Raw genomic sequence first — 16,806 nt, 5'->3', positions numbered from 1 at the left:
TGAGTGAGAGCCCTCAGGTATCCCACCCCCACTGTGTCTGAGTTGGGTTGGGGGACACCCAGACATTCAGTCCACCAGGCCCGTGGAGATGCGACCTGGGGCACCCATGATTTGGGAGAAGAAGGCTGCCCCTGCAGTGACTGCAGAGCCAATGACCTGAGGAACAGGCTTCTCCTGGGGATTTGAATGGGTGACAGCAGCCAGGGCAAGGCACCCTTGCTGTGGTCAAGACCCGCTTTTCAGCCGGATGTGGTGGCTCATGCCTGTAATCCCAACACATTAGGAGGCAGGTGGGCCGATCACTTGAGGTCAGGAGTTTGAGATCAGCCTGGCCAACATAGTGAAAGCCCGTCTTTACTAAAAATACACGTTAGCCAGGCGTGGTGGCGGGCACCTATAATCCCAGCTACTGGAGAGGCTGAGGCAGGAGAATCACTTGAACCTGGGAGACGGAGATTGCAGTGAGCTGAGATTGTGCCACTGCACTCCAGCCTGGGTGACAGAGCAAGACTCTTTCTCACCTCCTGTGATCCCTTCACTTCCTCCTGTACCCCCTCAATTCCTCCTGTACCCCTCATCTCCTGTAACCCCTCACCACCTCCTATACCCCCTCACCTCTTCTTGCATCCCCCTCACCTCTTCCTGTACTCCCTCACCTCCTCCTGTACCCCCCACCTCCTCTTGCACCTCCCACCTCTTCCTGTACCATCTCCTCTTGTACTCCCTCACCTCCTCCTGTACCCCACCTCCTCTTGCACCTCCCACCTCCTGTACCCCCATCTCCTCCTGTACCCCCTCACCTCCTCCTGTACCCCCCCACCTCCTGCACTCCTACCTTCTCCTGTACCTCCCACCTCCTCCTGTACCCGCTCACCTCCTGCACCTCCCACCTTCTGTACCTCCCACCTCCTCCTGTACCCCATCTTCTGTACCCACTCACCTCCTCCCGCACCCCTCACCTCCTCATGTACCCTGTCACCTCCTCCTATACCCCCTCACCTGCTCCCACACCCCTCACCTCCTCCCACACCCCTCACCTCCTCCCACACCCCTCACCTCATGTACCCCCTCACCTCTTCCTGTACCCCCTCACCTTCTGTAACCCCTCACCTTCTCCTGCATCCCCCTCACCTCCTCCTGCACCCTCTCACCTCCTGCAGCCCTCATCTCCTCCTGAACCCCCTCACCTCCTGTGTCCCCTCACCTCCTCTCCTGCACTCCCATCTCCTGTACCCCCTCACCTCCTGCACCCTCTCACCTCCTCTATCCCCCTCACATTCTCCTGAAACCCCCTCACCTCCTATACCCCCTCATTTCCTCCTGTACTCCCTCACTTACTGTATCCCCTCATCTCCTCTACCCCCTTACCTCCTCCTGCACCCCACCTCCTCCTATACCCCGTCATCTTCTGTACCTTACCTCCTCTTGCACCCCCACCTCCTCCTCCCTACAACTCCTCTAGCATCTCAAGTGTGCTGACCCAGGCTGAGTCCTCCTCTGCTCCCTTTACTCCTCCTACCTCTGCAGATGTCTGACTTATCTTGGTGTGAACTCTGAGGGAGGGAGGGACCGAGACATGAGTCTGTTTGTCCCTTGAGTCCATGGGCACCTGGGCTGCCTCTGTGAGCTGCATCTGGCTGAGCAGAGACACAACTGTGTATTGGGGCCTGAGTCTTGCTGCCCGTGAGCCAGCCAGTCCAAAGGCACCCCTGGGCCTCTAGCTCTCGGAGCTGCGGCAATGTGTGCATTTGTGGTGTCGAGATGACAGTACTCCCCAAGCCCCTGGCCCCATTAGGAGCTGCATCTTCGTGGGTTTATGGGACAAGTTCCAAGGGTAAGTTGGATCCGACACCCGCCTAGCTAGGTGGATCTGATTCTGTGCTGAGAAAACCCCCAGGTAGCCTCCAGGTAGTTCCCTTGGGGGTGCAGGCCCTTCTGCTTCTGACTACCTGACCCTGAAGCCTGAAGCCTGAAGCCTGGTCTCATTGCCAAGGTCGTCTTCCTGGAAAGGCGTGTGCTGGAGCTGGAGAAGGACACGGCAGCCACTGGCGAGCAACATAGCCGCCTGAGGCAGGAGAACCTGCAGCTGGTGCACAGGTGAGCCTGGGCCAGGAGACCTGGGCCTCTGCGTCGTGCCTCCTGTGCCCGCCTGTCAGTCCCCATTTACTTCTCTTCACCTCACACAGCAGGGGCGTGGCCACCCGTCCATCCCAGGGTGGAAGCCAGCTGAGGGGTGGTGCCGGATGGTCATCGGAGCCTACCCATTGGGCTGCAGGTCGGAGACTCGAGGCTCTGACTGGTGCTCTTGTGGGGAGTTGTCCATGGAACCCTAGACACAGAGGGCCAGAGGAGGGCACGGCCTCCCTCTTGGGAGTGTGAGACCTGAGCCAGCCAGAGGAGGAGCTGACTGCGAACCCACGCAGTGCCCAGCCTCACCGGCAGGCCTGGAGGTGCAGCTCTCCCACCACTCTGGTCCAGACGGGGTTTGCCCATCCTGGAAGAATGCAGGTTAGGGAAGTTGCTCAGCCACAGAAAGCGAAATGAGCAGACTGCTGAATACGTGACAGGATGCACAGTCTCATCACTGTGGGCAGGAGTGCTAGGGAGGAAGCGAAGTGTGACGCCGTGTTTGCGGAGAAAGAGTGGGAGCTGCTTACCCCACTCTCGTTTGCAGACTTTTCTTAGAATACTGTGTAATTCTCAGTGTTTTTCAAACGAGGCACGCCATGTTGTCTCATAGCCGATTTGCAGTACTGTTTCTCATGCAAAGTAAGATGAGCTTGGCCCAGGAGTCATCTACCCAGGCTGTGCCACCTGGAGCTGGGCACCGGCAGCCTCTTGGGGGCAGAGGAGGCAGCCAGGAGGCCTGTGAGGCACCTGGGGAATCTGCAGAAGAGGTTCTGCCTGTGAGCTGCTGCTCCCTGTGCAGCTGCCCGGGCACATCCTGGCCCTTCCACGTATTCTCAGCTCAGCCAAGGGCCCTGTCCCTTGAAGCTTCAGTGTCTTCATCAGCACTGACCAGGTAGATTCAGGGCTCTGAGCAGCTTGCACACACGTGTGTTGGCAGCAGGGCATTTGCGGTCAGCACTCCCAAAGCCCCCAAGCCCTCACCCTGCACCGTACTAACATGCGTGACCCGCCCTTCAGCTTCAGATCTGTCTGCCCTGTGAGTGCTGAGAATGTCTCATGGGATCGTGGGCATACCTTGCACATCATTTTAATTCTAACAAAGCAATGCACATTCTCTTGTGGAGTGAAGACCCTGGGCTTGGCGGCTGCCCGTTGTCCAGCATTCTCAGCAGAGGAGGGCCTGCCGCCGGCCCCTGCTGCATTGTGGAGAGGGGCCAGGCATGCTGGCGAAGGGGCTGGGCTCCAGTAGTGTGCTACACATATCCTGCGCCTCCAAAGACCACTGTCTCCTCCTTGTCAAGGAGAATCCGGACGGGCCGCTAGACAGGCTTGTTTTGTTTTGTTTTTTTTAAGAGTCAGGGCCTCCCTCTGTTGCTCAGGCTGAGTGCTGACTACAGCCTCTACCTCCCAGACACAAGCGACCTGCCTACCTCTCAGCCTTCTATGTAGCTGGGGCTACAGGTGTGCACCGCCACACCCGGCTTTTTTTTTTTTTTTTTTTTTTTGGATACGGGGTCTCGCTCTGTCTCCAGGCTAGAGTGCAGTGGGCAATCTTGGCTCACTGCAACCTCCACATCCCGGGTTCAAGCGATTCTTCTGCCTCAGCTTCCTGAGTAGCTGGGACTACAGGCATGCACCACCACACTGGGCTAGTTTTTTTATTTTTAGTAGAGACAAGGTTTCACCATATTGACCAGGCTGGTCTCGAACCCCTGACCTTGTGATCTGCCATCCTCAGCCTCCCAAAGTGCTGGGATTACAGGCGTGAGCCACCGTGCCCGGCCTAATATTTAAATTTTTTGTAGAGATGAGGTCTCGCCATGTTGCCCGTGCTGGTCTCAAATGCCTGGCCTCAAGCGATCCTCCTACCTTGGCCCCCTAAAGTGCTGAAATCAGAGGCGTGAGCCACTGTGTCCAGCCTAGATGCCTTTGTTGAGCTGACTGTCAAGGTTTCATTTGAGTCTGGAGTATGTTCATCAGTTTTCCGTGTGTGTGGTGTGAAGTCCACCCTGCTGCCTTGCTCTGCCCACTGACCATCTGCAGCGCAACCCCGGCCACATTCAGTTCCTGTGGCTGTTCCCTGTGGTGCTCACCTCTACCATCCTAAACAACACGTTACCTGTTTTCAGTATCATCTGCCCGTCCTGAGCCATTTGCTCTCTAGCCGTGCCGTATAGCTGCCATCCTGGGAATTCCGAGTGCTTTCCCCCGGGTTTGAGTCCTTATTTTCTGAGTCCCACGTTTTCTTCTTTTTGCCAACTCGTTTTCTGAGGACGTCACTGATAGTTGCCTGGAAAAGGGAGCACAGGAGCCAGATGCTCTGAGAACTGCATGTGTGGAAGTGCTTAGTCCTCCCACCCCTGCTCCAGTCCATAGCGTAGCTGGGCATAAAATTCTAGGTCAGAAATCGAATTCCCTGAGAATTTGAAGACCTCTGACCCCGTGCTGTGACTGAGGACCCGCTGTTGCCCAGGGCCTTGCTGTTCTCCGTAACTTCTGTTTCCCACCCTACATACTTGGATGAGGATCTTGTATTATTTGCCGTGCTGTGCACCTGGTTTTCAGCCTTTATTTCGTTGTTTTGTTTTTTGAGACAGAGCTTGCTGTGTCGCCCAGGCTAGAGTGCAATGGTGCAATCTCCACTTACTGCAACCTCTGCCTCCCGGGTTCAAGCAATTCTCCTGCTTCAGCCTCCCAAGTAGCTGGGATTACAGGCATGCGCCACTGGGCCTGGCTAATTTTTGTATTTTTAGTAGATTCGGGGTTTTACCATATTGGTCAGGATGGTCTCGAACTCCTGATCTCAGGTGATCTGCCCACCTCGGCCTCCCAGAGTGCTGGGATTACAGGCGTGAGCCCAACATCTCAATCAGATTTTTAGATTGTCCTTCCCACACTTTCAGTTCCCGGGAGCTGTTCCTTGTTGTTTGTCTCTTCTGCAGCGGGCTGCCCTGACGCTGCAGCTGTGGCTCTTGGCTCGTGGAGAGCACTGCCTCAGGGACCTTTCCTCGCTGTCTCCTGCATCATGTGTCTCCCTGGGGTCCTCACTTGGTGTTTGCTTTGGCCAGTTCCTGTTGAAAGCTTGCCTTTGTGTCTGGTGATCTTTGGCCATCTGTCCACTCCTGCGTGTGAGGCACCACAAGGATAAGAGGCTCTGTGCGAGGTGGGGCCTGAGGGCATGGGCTGTGCAGTGTCAGTAGGCAGGGCCTGTGCCCTTCTCTTTGGGACAGTCCAGTCCTGTCTCCTGCAGGTGGTTGTGAAGATCTAGGGAAGGCCAGGGTCCCCCACCCTGTGGGAATGTCGTCTTTTCCCCGTGGTCTAGCTGACACCTGCCCTGCCTTTGCTCTGAAGTGACCTGGATGGGACTGGTCTCTATACCCACTTCCCCAGCCTGGAGGGGACTGGGAGCAGAGTGGGCCCCCCTCCACTTGTGGCCCCTCACAGCCTCTGGGGCCCAGATGTGCCCAGCAGCCAGAGCTAGACTCGTCCTAGCTCCTATGTGGACCCGGCAACTCAGGAAGCCTCATGAGCACCTTTGGGAGATGTGCCATGAACCGACTATACTGCAGCTGAAAGCAGACACTGCCCGCACACTCAGTTCCCCGGTGTTCAGCTGCCATGGGCCATGTGCTTCATCAGACACTCACTTCCTGGGAATGCTGTGGCCCTTGGACCCTGGTACCTTCACGCTCCTTCCCGAGACTCTGAGGCTCCGTGCCTCTGGGCCCTGAGCTCACTCCTTGTATGTAGTGGTCGCAGGTGGAGCAGCTGCATGAACAGAGTGCACCAGGGGCGGTCACCTGGTGGGCTCGGGCCCTCGGGGTGCTGCGGTCCACACAGCACAAGCAGGCAGTGCCTGTGGGTATCAGCTGGGCCGAGGTGCAGTAGACACTGCTCTGGCCACCCCAGGTGCCTTTAGTGTGGGAGGCGAGGCTGTCTCGGGGTGTGTGCGCTGCTTAAGAACGGCCTTGACCAGAGCTCGGGGATGCCCTTCTCGGCCCTCCTCCCGGGTGGCGGCAGGTTCTCTGGAGGTCCTGAGGCAGCTTCTGGGCATGGGTGGAGCCACTGCACACTCTGCCTGGAGAGAGCTCATCTCCTCCCTTTGCCTTTCAAGAGCAAATGCCCTGGAGGAGCAGCTGAAGGAGCAGGAGCTGAGAGCCTGCGAGATGGTCCTGGAAGAGACCCGGCGGCAGAAGGAGCTCCTGTGCAAGATGGAGAGGGAGAAGAGCATTGAGATCGAGAACCTGCAGGCCAGGTAGGCGGTTCCCAACAGCCCGCCCACCCCAGAACGCTGCAGGCCAGGTAGGAGAGGTTCCCCGACAGACGGCCCACCCCAGAAAGCTGCAGTGGTTAGGAATAACCTGAATTTTAGAAAAAGGGGAAAAGCTATGTGGTGAAGACCTTAAAACTCTCCAAAAAGCCACAAGGGATCAGTTCAAAGACTGACCCTGTGTGGGTGTTGGTTTCTCTAAATCTGCGTCTACAATATATCCAGTCTGTTTAAAACATCTATTTTTTTTTGTTTGTTTTTTGTTTTTTGTTTTTTGGGGTTGTTTTTTTGAGACAGAGTCTTGCTCTGTCCCCCAGGCTGGAGTGCAGTGGCGCAATCACGGCCCATTGCAAGCTCTGCCTCCCGGGTTCACACCATTCTCCTGCCTCAGCCTCTCAAGCAGCTGGGACTACAGGTGCCCGCCACCACACCCAGCTAATTTTTTTGCATAAAATACCAATCTTTTTTTAAGGGAACTTGACAGAATTACTTTTACATTCATCTGGAGACATAGCCTTGGATGAGTCAGAAAAAGTGGGAAAACAAAAAGGAAGAAGATTAACGATACTATATTAAAATATATCATAAAGAAGGCAGGGCACACTGGCTCACGCCTGTAATCCCAGCACTTTGGGAGGCCGAGGTGGGTGGATCACTTGAGATCAGGAGTGCAAGACCAGCCTGGCCAACAAGGTGAAACTCTGTCTCTACTGAAAAAAAAAAGGTCAGGCATGGTGGCATGCACCTGTAATCTCAGCTACTTAGGTGGCCGAGGCATGAGAATCACTTAAACCCAGAGGCGGAGGTTGCAGTGAGCTGAGATCGTGCCACTGAACTCTAACCTGGATGACAGGGTGAGACTCCATCTCCAAAAACAATTTAATTAAAAAAATATATATGGCCGGGCGCGGTGGCTCAAGCCTGTAATCCCAGCACTTTGGGAGGCCGAGGCGGGCGGATCACGAGGTCAGGAGATCGAGACCATCCTGGCTAACACGGTGAAACCCCGTCTCTACTAAAAAATACAAAAAACTAGCCGGGCGAGGTGGCGGGCGCCTGTAGTCCCAGCTACTCGGGAGGCTGAGGCAGGAGAATGGCGTAAACCCGGGAGGCGGAGTTTGCAGTGAGCTGAGATCTGGCCACTGCACTCCAGCCTGGGTGACAGAGTGAGACTCCTTCTCAAAAAAAAAAAAAAAAAAAAAAAATATATATATATATATATAAAATAAAGGGAAAAATTTTTTTTTTTTTTTTTTTACTTTTTTTTTTTTTTTTGATGGAGTCTTGCTCTGTCACCCAGGCTGGAGTGCAGCGGTGCAATCTCGACTCACTGCAAGCTCTGCCTCCCAGGTTCACATTATTCTTCTGTCTCAGGTTCCCAAGTAGCTGGGACTAGAGGTGCCCACCACCACACCTGCCTAATTTTTTGTGTTTTTAGTAGAGACGGGTTTCACAGTGTTAGCCAGGATGGTCTCGATCTCTCGATCTCCTGACCTCATGATCCACCCGCCTTGGCCTCCCAAATTGCTGGGATTATAGGCATGAACCACTGCACCTGGCCTTTTTTTTTTTTTTTTTTTTTTTGAGAGCAAGTGTCGCCCTGTCTTACAGGCTGGAGTGCAGGGGGCGATCTCAGCTCACCACAACCCTCCTGGTTCAAGCAATTCTGCCTCAGCCTCCCTAGTAGCTGGGACTACAGGATCGCACCACTGCACCCGGCTATTTTTTTGTATTTTTAGCAGAGATGGGGTTTCACCATGTTGGCCAGGATGGTCTTGAACTCCTGACCTCAGGTGATCCACCTGCCTCGGCCTCCCAAAGTGCTGGGATTACAGGTGTGAGCCACGGTGCCCGGCCAAAACATCATTGTTTTTAATAGAGATGGGGGTTCTTGATGTGTTGCCCAGACTGGTCTTGAACTCCTGGGCTCAAGCAATCCTCTCACCTCGCCCTCCCAAAGTGCTGGGATTACAGGCATGAGCCACCGCGCCAGCCAAGGCACAAACTAATATTAAAGCAGCACAGTGCCTCCCGTAGTTCTCCATCTGGGAACTCATGCTGTGGATTCCTGGTGTGTGTTTACAAATACATTTGCAAAGGACAGTTCTGTAAAAGTAAAAAGCATCGGGTAACTTAAAATGCCTATCATCAGAGGAATCTAGAGTTGTCTGTCCTTCTTGTGTATCTGGGTAGTGAGAGTGGAGGAAGTTGTTTTATACAGTGTTTTGTTTGTCTGTCTGTTTTTTTGTTTTTTTTTTTTTTTTTTTTTTTTTTTTGAGAAGGAGTCTCACTCTGTCACCCAGGCTGGAGTGCAGTGGCCAGATCTCAGCTCACTGCAAACTCCGCCTCCCGGGTTTACGCCATTCTCCTGCCTCAGCCTCCGCAGTAGCTGGGACTACAGGCGCCCGCCACCTCGCCCGGCTAGTTTTTTGTATTTTTTTAGTAGAGACGGGGTTTCACCGTGTTAGCCAGGATAGTCTCGATCTCCTGACCTCGTGATCCGCCCGCCTCGGCCTCCCAAAGTGCTGGGATTACAGGCTTGAGCCACCGCGCCCGGCCGGCGTCTGTCTGTTTTGAGATAGGGTCTTGCTCTGTGCCCTGGCTGGAGTGCAGTGGCTCTGTCATGGCTCACTGCAGCCTGGAACTCCTGGGCTCAAGCAGTCCTCCTGCCTCAGCCCTGAGTCGCTGGGGCTCTGAGTGCGCTCTGTCATACCCGGCTAACTTCTCATTTGTGGTAGAGATGAGGTCTTGCTATGTTGCCCAGGCTGGTCTTGAACTCTTAGCTTTAAGCGATTCTCCTTTCATTTGTGGTAGAGATGAGGCCTCGCTATGTTGCCCAGGCTGGTCTTGAACTCTTAGCTTTAAGCGATTCTCCTTTCATTTGTGGTAGAGATGAGGTCTCGCTATGTTGCCCAGGCTGGTCTTGAACTCTTAGCTTTAAGCGATTCTCCTTTCATTTGTGGTAGAGATGAGGCCTCGCTATGTTGCCCAGGCTGGTCTTGAACTCTTAGCTTTAAGCGATTCTCCCACCTTGGCCTCGTTTTGTTGCTGCTGTTGGGGTTTTTGGTGGTTTTGTTTCCTCTCCGTACTCTCAGCAGAGCCACCTCAGCTTCTTAAAGTGCTGGGATTATGGGCCTGAACCACCTCATGTGGCTTCTTTAAACTGAGCATGTACTACTTTTAGATTTTGAAATACAGTCGTTTTAAATATTCATAAAAGGATTTCAGGTTCTTTTGCTTGTGTTCCTTCCAGCTCTTAAAGCTGAGATACTTGCCTTATCTAAGAAGAGCTCCTAGGCGTTTTCAAAAGTGGGTGGCAGGAAGGAGCCTGCATGCAGAGAGCTGTGCGGGATGCCCTGCACAAGGAGGCCTCCGTGCCTGCCATCGCAGTGGGGCGCCGTCTTCTGGGGAGCAAGGTCAGGGCAGCCAGGACAGTGTTCTCCCCTGGCCTTGGCACAGTACAGTTGAGTGGGCTCCAAATTAAAGTATGTTTCTCGTCTGTGAGCATCAGGAGCACCTCCCGTGAGACCTGTCCACTGGGGCTGAGGTTGGGGCACAGCCGTGTGGACATCCTGCCTCCTCTGCGTGCTCTGGTGTGGAGGGGCACAAGATAGGGGTCTCATGAGGCCCTCAGGGAGCAAGCAGGGCCCAGTGCCACTGCCTCTTGTGAGCAAGCCGCCTACCCGCCCTAAGCCCTTGGGGTCAGTGCCACCGTGTTCTGGACCTTGTCAGTCTCCTGCAGCTTCTTGGAGTGGCCACCAGCAACCTTGTGGTTTTCAGGGCTGCTCAGGCCCTCAGAGGCCCCTGCAGCCCCAGGTCAGCAACCTGCAGTCAACCCAGCACAGAAGCCTCTGGCATCTTGGGGACTTCCCAGCTTGGCCTCTGCCCATCTGGTGTACAGAAAGACCCTGGTCCGTGCCATGACAGTCTCAGTCCGGGGTCCCTCAGGAGCAGAGGGCCTGGAGGCAGGACCCCCAGCACCTGCATCGGAACCTCCTGGGAGCAGCAGGGCTGGGTGTCTTTGCAGTTGCAGTGCCCAGAAAACAGCTGGATTTCAGGCGCGGGGCCTCAGTAGAGATGAAAGTTAAAGCTGAAAGGGCATAGAGAAGATGGAGGAGTGTAGAGGCCGGAACTCTGGACATCCTTGTTTAGGGACCGGGAAAGAAGAATATGTGTCATCAGCAGAATGGGGCTATACGAAGGTCACAGGCAGAGATCTGAATCTCAGGACACAGGGCCTGGGAGAGGTTCTAGGAAAGGCCAGATACCTCTGGGAGTGGGGCCCCCCAGGGCCTCCAGAAAGTATGGGAGCCCCTGGCAGGCTGCAGAGAGCTGGAGTGAAGGCTGATGGGGCCACAGTGGCATGTCCACAGAGGCCAGGGCCTGATTTGCAGCTTATGGCACCTGCTGAACCCCTGGCGTTGGGGTACATGACCCATCATCAGGCACAGAGTGAACTGGGTGAACGTGGCCCTGGTGTGTGGTGCTTTCTAGCGGCATGTGAGCCAAGGAAGCCCAGGGAAGCCTTCGCTTGTGCCACGTAGCATAGCTCGTCCTTCCAAAACATGTGAGTAGACTCCCCCGAGCCTGATCCTGAAAGGAGAGAAGGCAGAAAGACAGCCCAGCGCTGGGCAGAGCTGAGTTGTCTGACGGACAGTGAGCGACTGGGGCGAGCAGGAAAGAAAGAGGGGTCAGGCCTCGGGAGGGAAGTGCTGCTGTGCGTGAAGCTGTGCAGCTCTTTATTTTCTTCTCTTTGCATATCTGTAGTTTTGAAATTCAGTGGAATTAAAACATAATTTGCTTTCATAGTTATGAACAAAACACGCAAGTGTTACTCTGAAAGGAGAAAACAACCGTAGGTAGAGCCATCTGGACTCCAGGGTTAGAGGTGGAGAATGGAACTTACTGTGCTCCGCTCAGCAAAACAACAGGAAAGGCAGATGGCAAAGGTGTAGCCCAGAAAGCACAGCTGCACATACTCCTAACACACGCAACACCCTGCGCCAGCAGCTACACCAGGGTTTGCTTCTCGGGGCAGCCACACAGCCGACACGTAGCGGGGTTTGCATCTCGGGGCAGCGACGCAGCCGACATGTACCAGAGTTTGCATCTCAGGGCAGCCACGCAGCCGACACATACCGGGGTTTTCATCTCAGGGCAGCCACGCAGCCGACACGTACCGGGGTTTGCATCTTGGTACATGAAGGCTCAGAAGTGGGTAGCACCAGGAACCGTGGAAGTTGGGTGAAGGCGAGGCTCACACAGGAGGGTCCCCGCCCACATACAGCTGGGTCACACCCATCCCCACCCTAGAGGAGGAGTCTGGACTGCAGAGCACCAACACACACCAGAGTGACACCACTGAGTGCCCTTGTCCTCCTGACGAACGCTTGTGGCCAAGGGTCTGACCAGCCCCAGACAAGTCCCTGGGAGCACGCCTGTCCTGGGCACCCCGTGGCCTCCCTGGCGGTGCAGAGGCCAGCGGGTGCTGTTGGGAAGGGGTTGCATCTGCTTTGCCCCTGGTCTCAATCATCAGTTCTGCAAAGCCAAGAGCAAGTCCCGTCCTGGGTAGAGGGCACCTGAAGCCCTTCCCCCGCCAGCCCTGTGCTGCCCCTGGGTTTCCATCTTACTCCAAATTCTGGGTGTGGGTGCAGGTTAGGTTGAATTAGAAGGGATGGCAGGGTAACAGGATAGTGAGGACAACTGGATTATGGAGAAGATCCAGGGTTCCTTGGAGAAATGGCCAGTTCTGAGGCTGGGACGGGAAAAGGCAGGCTGAGCCTGCAGCAATGTGTAGTATCTGAAAATGAGGAAGTGCTTACACTAAACGTCCCCCTGCCATGAGCACAGACACAGGGTATGTCAGAGGGACACGGGCCAGCTGAAGGAGTTGCCAGACGCCAAAGCTGGAACAGTTTAAGTAACAAACTCATAGTGATAGCACTGGATTACAATCCAAAACATAAAGTTCATGAGTCCATAGTGACACAAATACATGACTATTAATAAACAGAGAAGAGGGCCGGGTGTGTTGGCCCACACCTGAAACCCCAGCACTTTGGGAGGCTGAGGCAGGTGGATCACCTGAAGTCAGGAGTTCAAGACCAGCCTGGCCAACATGGCGAAATCCTGTCTCTACTGAAAATACAAAAATTAGCCAGGCATGATGGAGGGTGCCTGTAATCCCAGCTACTCAGGAGGCTGAGGCAGGAGAATCGCTTGAACCCCAGGAGGTGGAGGTTGCAGTGAGCCAAGATCGCACCACTGCACTCCAGCCTGGTGACAGAGTGAGACTCCTCCTCAAAAAAAATAAATAAATAAAATAAAAAATAAGGCCGGGCACGGTGGGTCACGCCTATAATCCCAGCACTTTGGGAGGCCGAGACTGACGGATCACGAGGTCAGGAGATCGAGACCATCCTGGCTAACAAGGTGAAACCCCGTCTCTAATAAAAATACAAAAAAAAACTAGCCAGGCGAAGTGGCGGGCAACTGTAGTCCCAGCTACATGGGAGGCTGAGGCAGGAGAATGGCGTGAACCCGGGGGGTGGAGCTTGCAGTGAGCCGAGATTGCGCCACTGCACTCCAGCCTGGGCGACAGAGCGAGACTCCGTCTCAAAAAAATAAATAAATAAAATAAAATAATAAAAAATAAAAACCTTCAAGGATTATGGAAAAGCTCTGCCTAGAGCACTTGGTTGGGCACCTAAGGACTGGCCCTGGTCATTTGGGGGCGTCTGTGGGTCACAGGGCGGCCCCAGCAGGGTTTCCCTGAGACATGGGGCACCCTGGTCCCGTAGAGGCGTGCTTCCTGGAGTGAGTTTCAGCTTTGCTCTTGTGTCCCAGGCTACAGCAACTGGACGAGGAGAACAGTGAGCTCCGGTCCTGCACGCCCTGTCTGAAGGCCAACATTGAGCGCCTGGAGGAGGTGAGCTGCCTGCAGCCTGGCGCTGTGGCCAGTGGGCCCAGCCCGTGCCCTGCCTGTGGGGCAGCCGAGGTTGCCCTTCGCTCTGTGCTGAGCAGGATGCTGTGCTGTGTGTGAGGGAACAGGACCAACTTAGGGCCCAGGCCACTGGAAGGCACGGTTCCACCCACAGGAGCAGGGCCCAGAGGCTCACTCCTAGATGGACCCAGGGCTCTGAATCTGGGAATTGTCCTCCAAGGGGAAGGCATCAGCCAGACACTCACGCCCCAACCCCTGCAGACGTAGAGGCAGAGGCTGCATGTGGGGTTCCCACACCCCAGCTCGTCACTGTGAGACCTCCCTCCCTCCACCTCACCAGCTGTGCTCTGGGAAGCTCCCAGGAAGGGTATTCTCACAGCACTTGGGCCCTGGCTCCCGTGAACCAGAGGAGCCCGGCTGGAGCTGCTCACAGCCACCGACTCAGGTCCTGTGCACACAAAGGTCCTTCCTGCCCCTCACGAGAAATGGCCCGCGTGGCCTGTGTGTGTGAGGCGCCCAGAGGCAGGTGGCCTTGACCTCCACTGAGAGGCAGGAAGGCTCAGACCCAGCCCTGTCGCGCTCCAACACGGGGGCCACCATGTTGCTGTTTGGGAGACTCAGATTGGAGGGACAGACGGCCAGGGCAAGCTGCATGCACAGGTGGGAGGGCGACGCACATCCAGGGCAGGTGTCCACCCCTGCAGGAGAAGCAGAAGCTGTTGGATGAGATAGAGTCGCTGACGCTGCGGCTCAGCGAAGAGCAGGAGAACAAGAGGAGGATGGGGGACAGGCTGAGTCACGAGAGGCACCAGTTCCAGAGGGACAAGGAGGCCACACAGGAGGTGAGCTGGCACCCACCCTGCCCCATGCCAGTCCTGCGCCCAGCCTGCCCCAAGGGGAGCCGTTGTTTTCTCAGACGCTAGCTCTCGGCTGTGCGCTTTGGACATAGCCGCTGGTGTGTGTCGTCTTCCCGAGAGATGGCCAGATCAACCCTGAGGTTCTACAGCCAAGTGATGGCTGGTGGTGTCCCCTGGGAGCCCAGGCCCCCCGGCTCACCCGGCCATTGCCCTGCAGCTGATCGAGGACCTCCGAAAGCAGCTGGAGCACCTGCAGCTCCTCAAGCTGGAGGCCGAGCAGCGGCGGGGCCGCAGCAGCAGCATGGGCCTGCAGGAGTACCACAGCCGCGCCCGGGAGAGCGAGCTGGAGCAGGAGGTCCGCAGGCTGAAGCAGGTGGGCAGGCCTGGGCCTCCCTTCCTCACATTCCTGCAGAATGTTCCACAAGGCTGGTTGGGAAGGTGGGGACATGGAGGGTCAGCATCTGAGCTGGAGGCCTTTTTCCCTGGGCAGTCCTTGTCCCTGCTCAGCCACCAGCAGGGGCCACAGCCCAGTAGTGATGTTGCTGTGCCCTCCCAGGACAACCGCAACCTTAAGGAGCAGAACGAGGAGCTGAACGGGCAGATCATTACCCTCAGCATCCAGGGCGCCAAGAGCCTCTTCTCCACAGCCTTCTCTGAGTCCCTGGCTGCAGAGATCAGCTCTGTCTCCCGAGATGAGGTAACACATCCCATGCCTGCACAGTGTGGCCTGGGGTTTACAGCCCGCACTGTCTGTGCGCTGTGGTTTATGCACTGTGGCCTGTGGTCCGTGTGCCTCAGCTCTGACTGCCTGCTCGCCCTACAGCTCATGGAGGCAATTCAGAAGCAGGAGGAGATCAACTTCCGCCTGCAGGACTACATCGACAGGATCATCGTGGCCATCATGGAGACCAACCCGTCCATCCTGGAGGTCAAGTAGAGGCAGGAAGGCCCAGCCTGGGCTGGATTCGGGACTCCAACACCCTGAGTGGTCCCGAGACACCGTGAGGAGCCAAGACCAGCAGGTCCCACAGCCGACAGTGCCCAGAGCATGCAGGGAGTCCTCGTGCAGCTGGGCTGGGGCCGCCAAAGACAGGGGCTGCCAAAGGGGCAGAGGGTGTTGGAGAGGAGAGGGAGAAAGGGAAGTCCCAGGGCCTGAGGTCCATAGAGGGTGAGGGTTGTGGTGGGGCCATCCATCAGCGCTGACCTTTCGGGGGGCCCAGAGCTTCCCAGCCCTAAGTCACCCTGGCCGTGAACGCCTATACTTCAGTTCAGCAGGATGGGCTGGAGAGCCTCTGTGCAGAGGTGTGGGGTGAGCCCCGCTGTGGCCTCCTTGTGGTGGTCCCTCTTTCCACATGCAGCCCTATTGGGAAGAAAGGTAGAAAACGGGTCCTTCCAGGGGTGCTCCTGCCTAAGCCACCCGCACAAGTACCCTGGTGCCGTTTCACCCATGCTGAGCCGCTCCTGATGGCTGACGGGCTCCCGGACCCTCACCTCAGACATGGTGGTGCGGGAAGGACGGGTGGACAAGGCTGGTGCATTTCCCCAGCTCTGCCTAAGCTGCTTGGGCCATTGCCCAGTCAGATGTGGTCACCTCAGTCCAGCTCTGGGGCCTCCAGGCCATGTGGCTGTTCCCATGGCCCATTCCTCGCTGTAGTAACCCTTGGGGACTCTGACCACCTATGGGGGTCGGGCAGGAGCCACTGGGGCCCTCCACTCCGACATCAGGACCTGAGATTACAGCTGTGTGGCGCTCTCTCCCTGGGTGGGGTGGATGCTGCAGGCCCCTCTGGCTCCCAGGTGCTGCTTCTCCACAGGTGCGGCCGGACCTGGCCTCCTAAAGGCCACACCCTCCCCACGCACTTCCCAGGCCACAGTCCAAACATCGGGAACCCTGTTTTCTTCCGTGTGTGTCTCACTTAGAAATCGTGGTTCTTCCCCGAGGGTGCGTGTTGTAGGAGGAAGAGGGCAGGGAAGACTCACAGCAGAGCAGGAGGGGCCTGCGCTTCTTGGGTCTGCACCCCAGGCGCAGCGGTGTCACCCCGCAGGGCTGCAGGCCTGCCCCCGACCCCCAGCATTCCCGGGTGGGCCCAGACCGCATCACCAAGACTGGCCACCTGCTGCGTGTGTGTGTGCGCGCATGTGTGCTTGCGTGCGTGCACCTGTGTGGCCCCGCATCCACCGCCTTCCATGCTAGGATGTAAGAGGTCGCCTCCTATTGTACATTTGGGGAAAGCCTTGGGTGTAAATCAGTGTAAACTTGGAGGAGAGATTTTTCTATCATGTAGAGTAGGTATTTTTTATAGATTGAAGGTTGATCAATTTTTTAATACTTTCAAGAGAGAAAACTATCTGTGTATACACATGAAATATATATATATATATATATATATATATGTATAATATATAAAGACTGGCACCCTGCCTCTCTGTGCCCAGGCCCAGCCCTGGTGACACAGCACCACTCAGCAGTGCTATCGCTATAAGCATGGACTCCCAGGAGACAGTGTGGGAAACGCTCCTGCTTTAATTCCTCAAGAAACGGCTCTTCCTGCCTGGATGCAGGAGGGCAGGGGCCACCACAGATTAAAGCTGTTACTGCACACGCA

The 16,806-nt window shown here is 55.9% G+C and overlaps 1 protein-coding gene across 3 annotated transcripts in view; it reads left to right on the top strand.

Moving 5' to 3' along the window:
- Window positions 1-16,806, top strand: part of RAB11FIP3 (RAB11 family interacting protein 3) — a 94,873-nt gene extending 78,067 nt beyond the window's left edge. For all 3 annotated transcript variants that reach the window (XM_010381832.2, XM_030924947.1, XM_010381835.2), the window contains 7 exons: window positions 1,994-2,097; window positions 6,245-6,385; window positions 13,247-13,328; window positions 14,048-14,185; window positions 14,418-14,573; window positions 14,757-14,897; window positions 15,024-16,806. In XM_010381832.2, the coding sequence (XP_010380134.2) occupies window positions 1,994-2,097; window positions 6,245-6,385; window positions 13,247-13,328; window positions 14,048-14,185; window positions 14,418-14,573; window positions 14,757-14,897; window positions 15,024-15,137 (876 nt within the window). In that variant the 3' untranslated portion in view covers window positions 15,138-16,806. The remainder of the gene's footprint in view (window positions 1-1,993; window positions 2,098-6,244; window positions 6,386-13,246; window positions 13,329-14,047; window positions 14,186-14,417; window positions 14,574-14,756; window positions 14,898-15,023) is intronic.

This window comes from Rhinopithecus roxellana, chromosome 20 (genome assembly GCF_007565055.1).
Source record: "Rhinopithecus roxellana isolate Shanxi Qingling chromosome 20, ASM756505v1, whole genome shotgun sequence".
Lineage (NCBI taxonomy): Eukaryota > Metazoa > Chordata > Mammalia > Primates > Cercopithecidae > Rhinopithecus > Rhinopithecus roxellana.
Note: the sequence above shows the minus strand (reverse complement) of the source record. Positions and strands in the feature narration are given on the sequence as shown.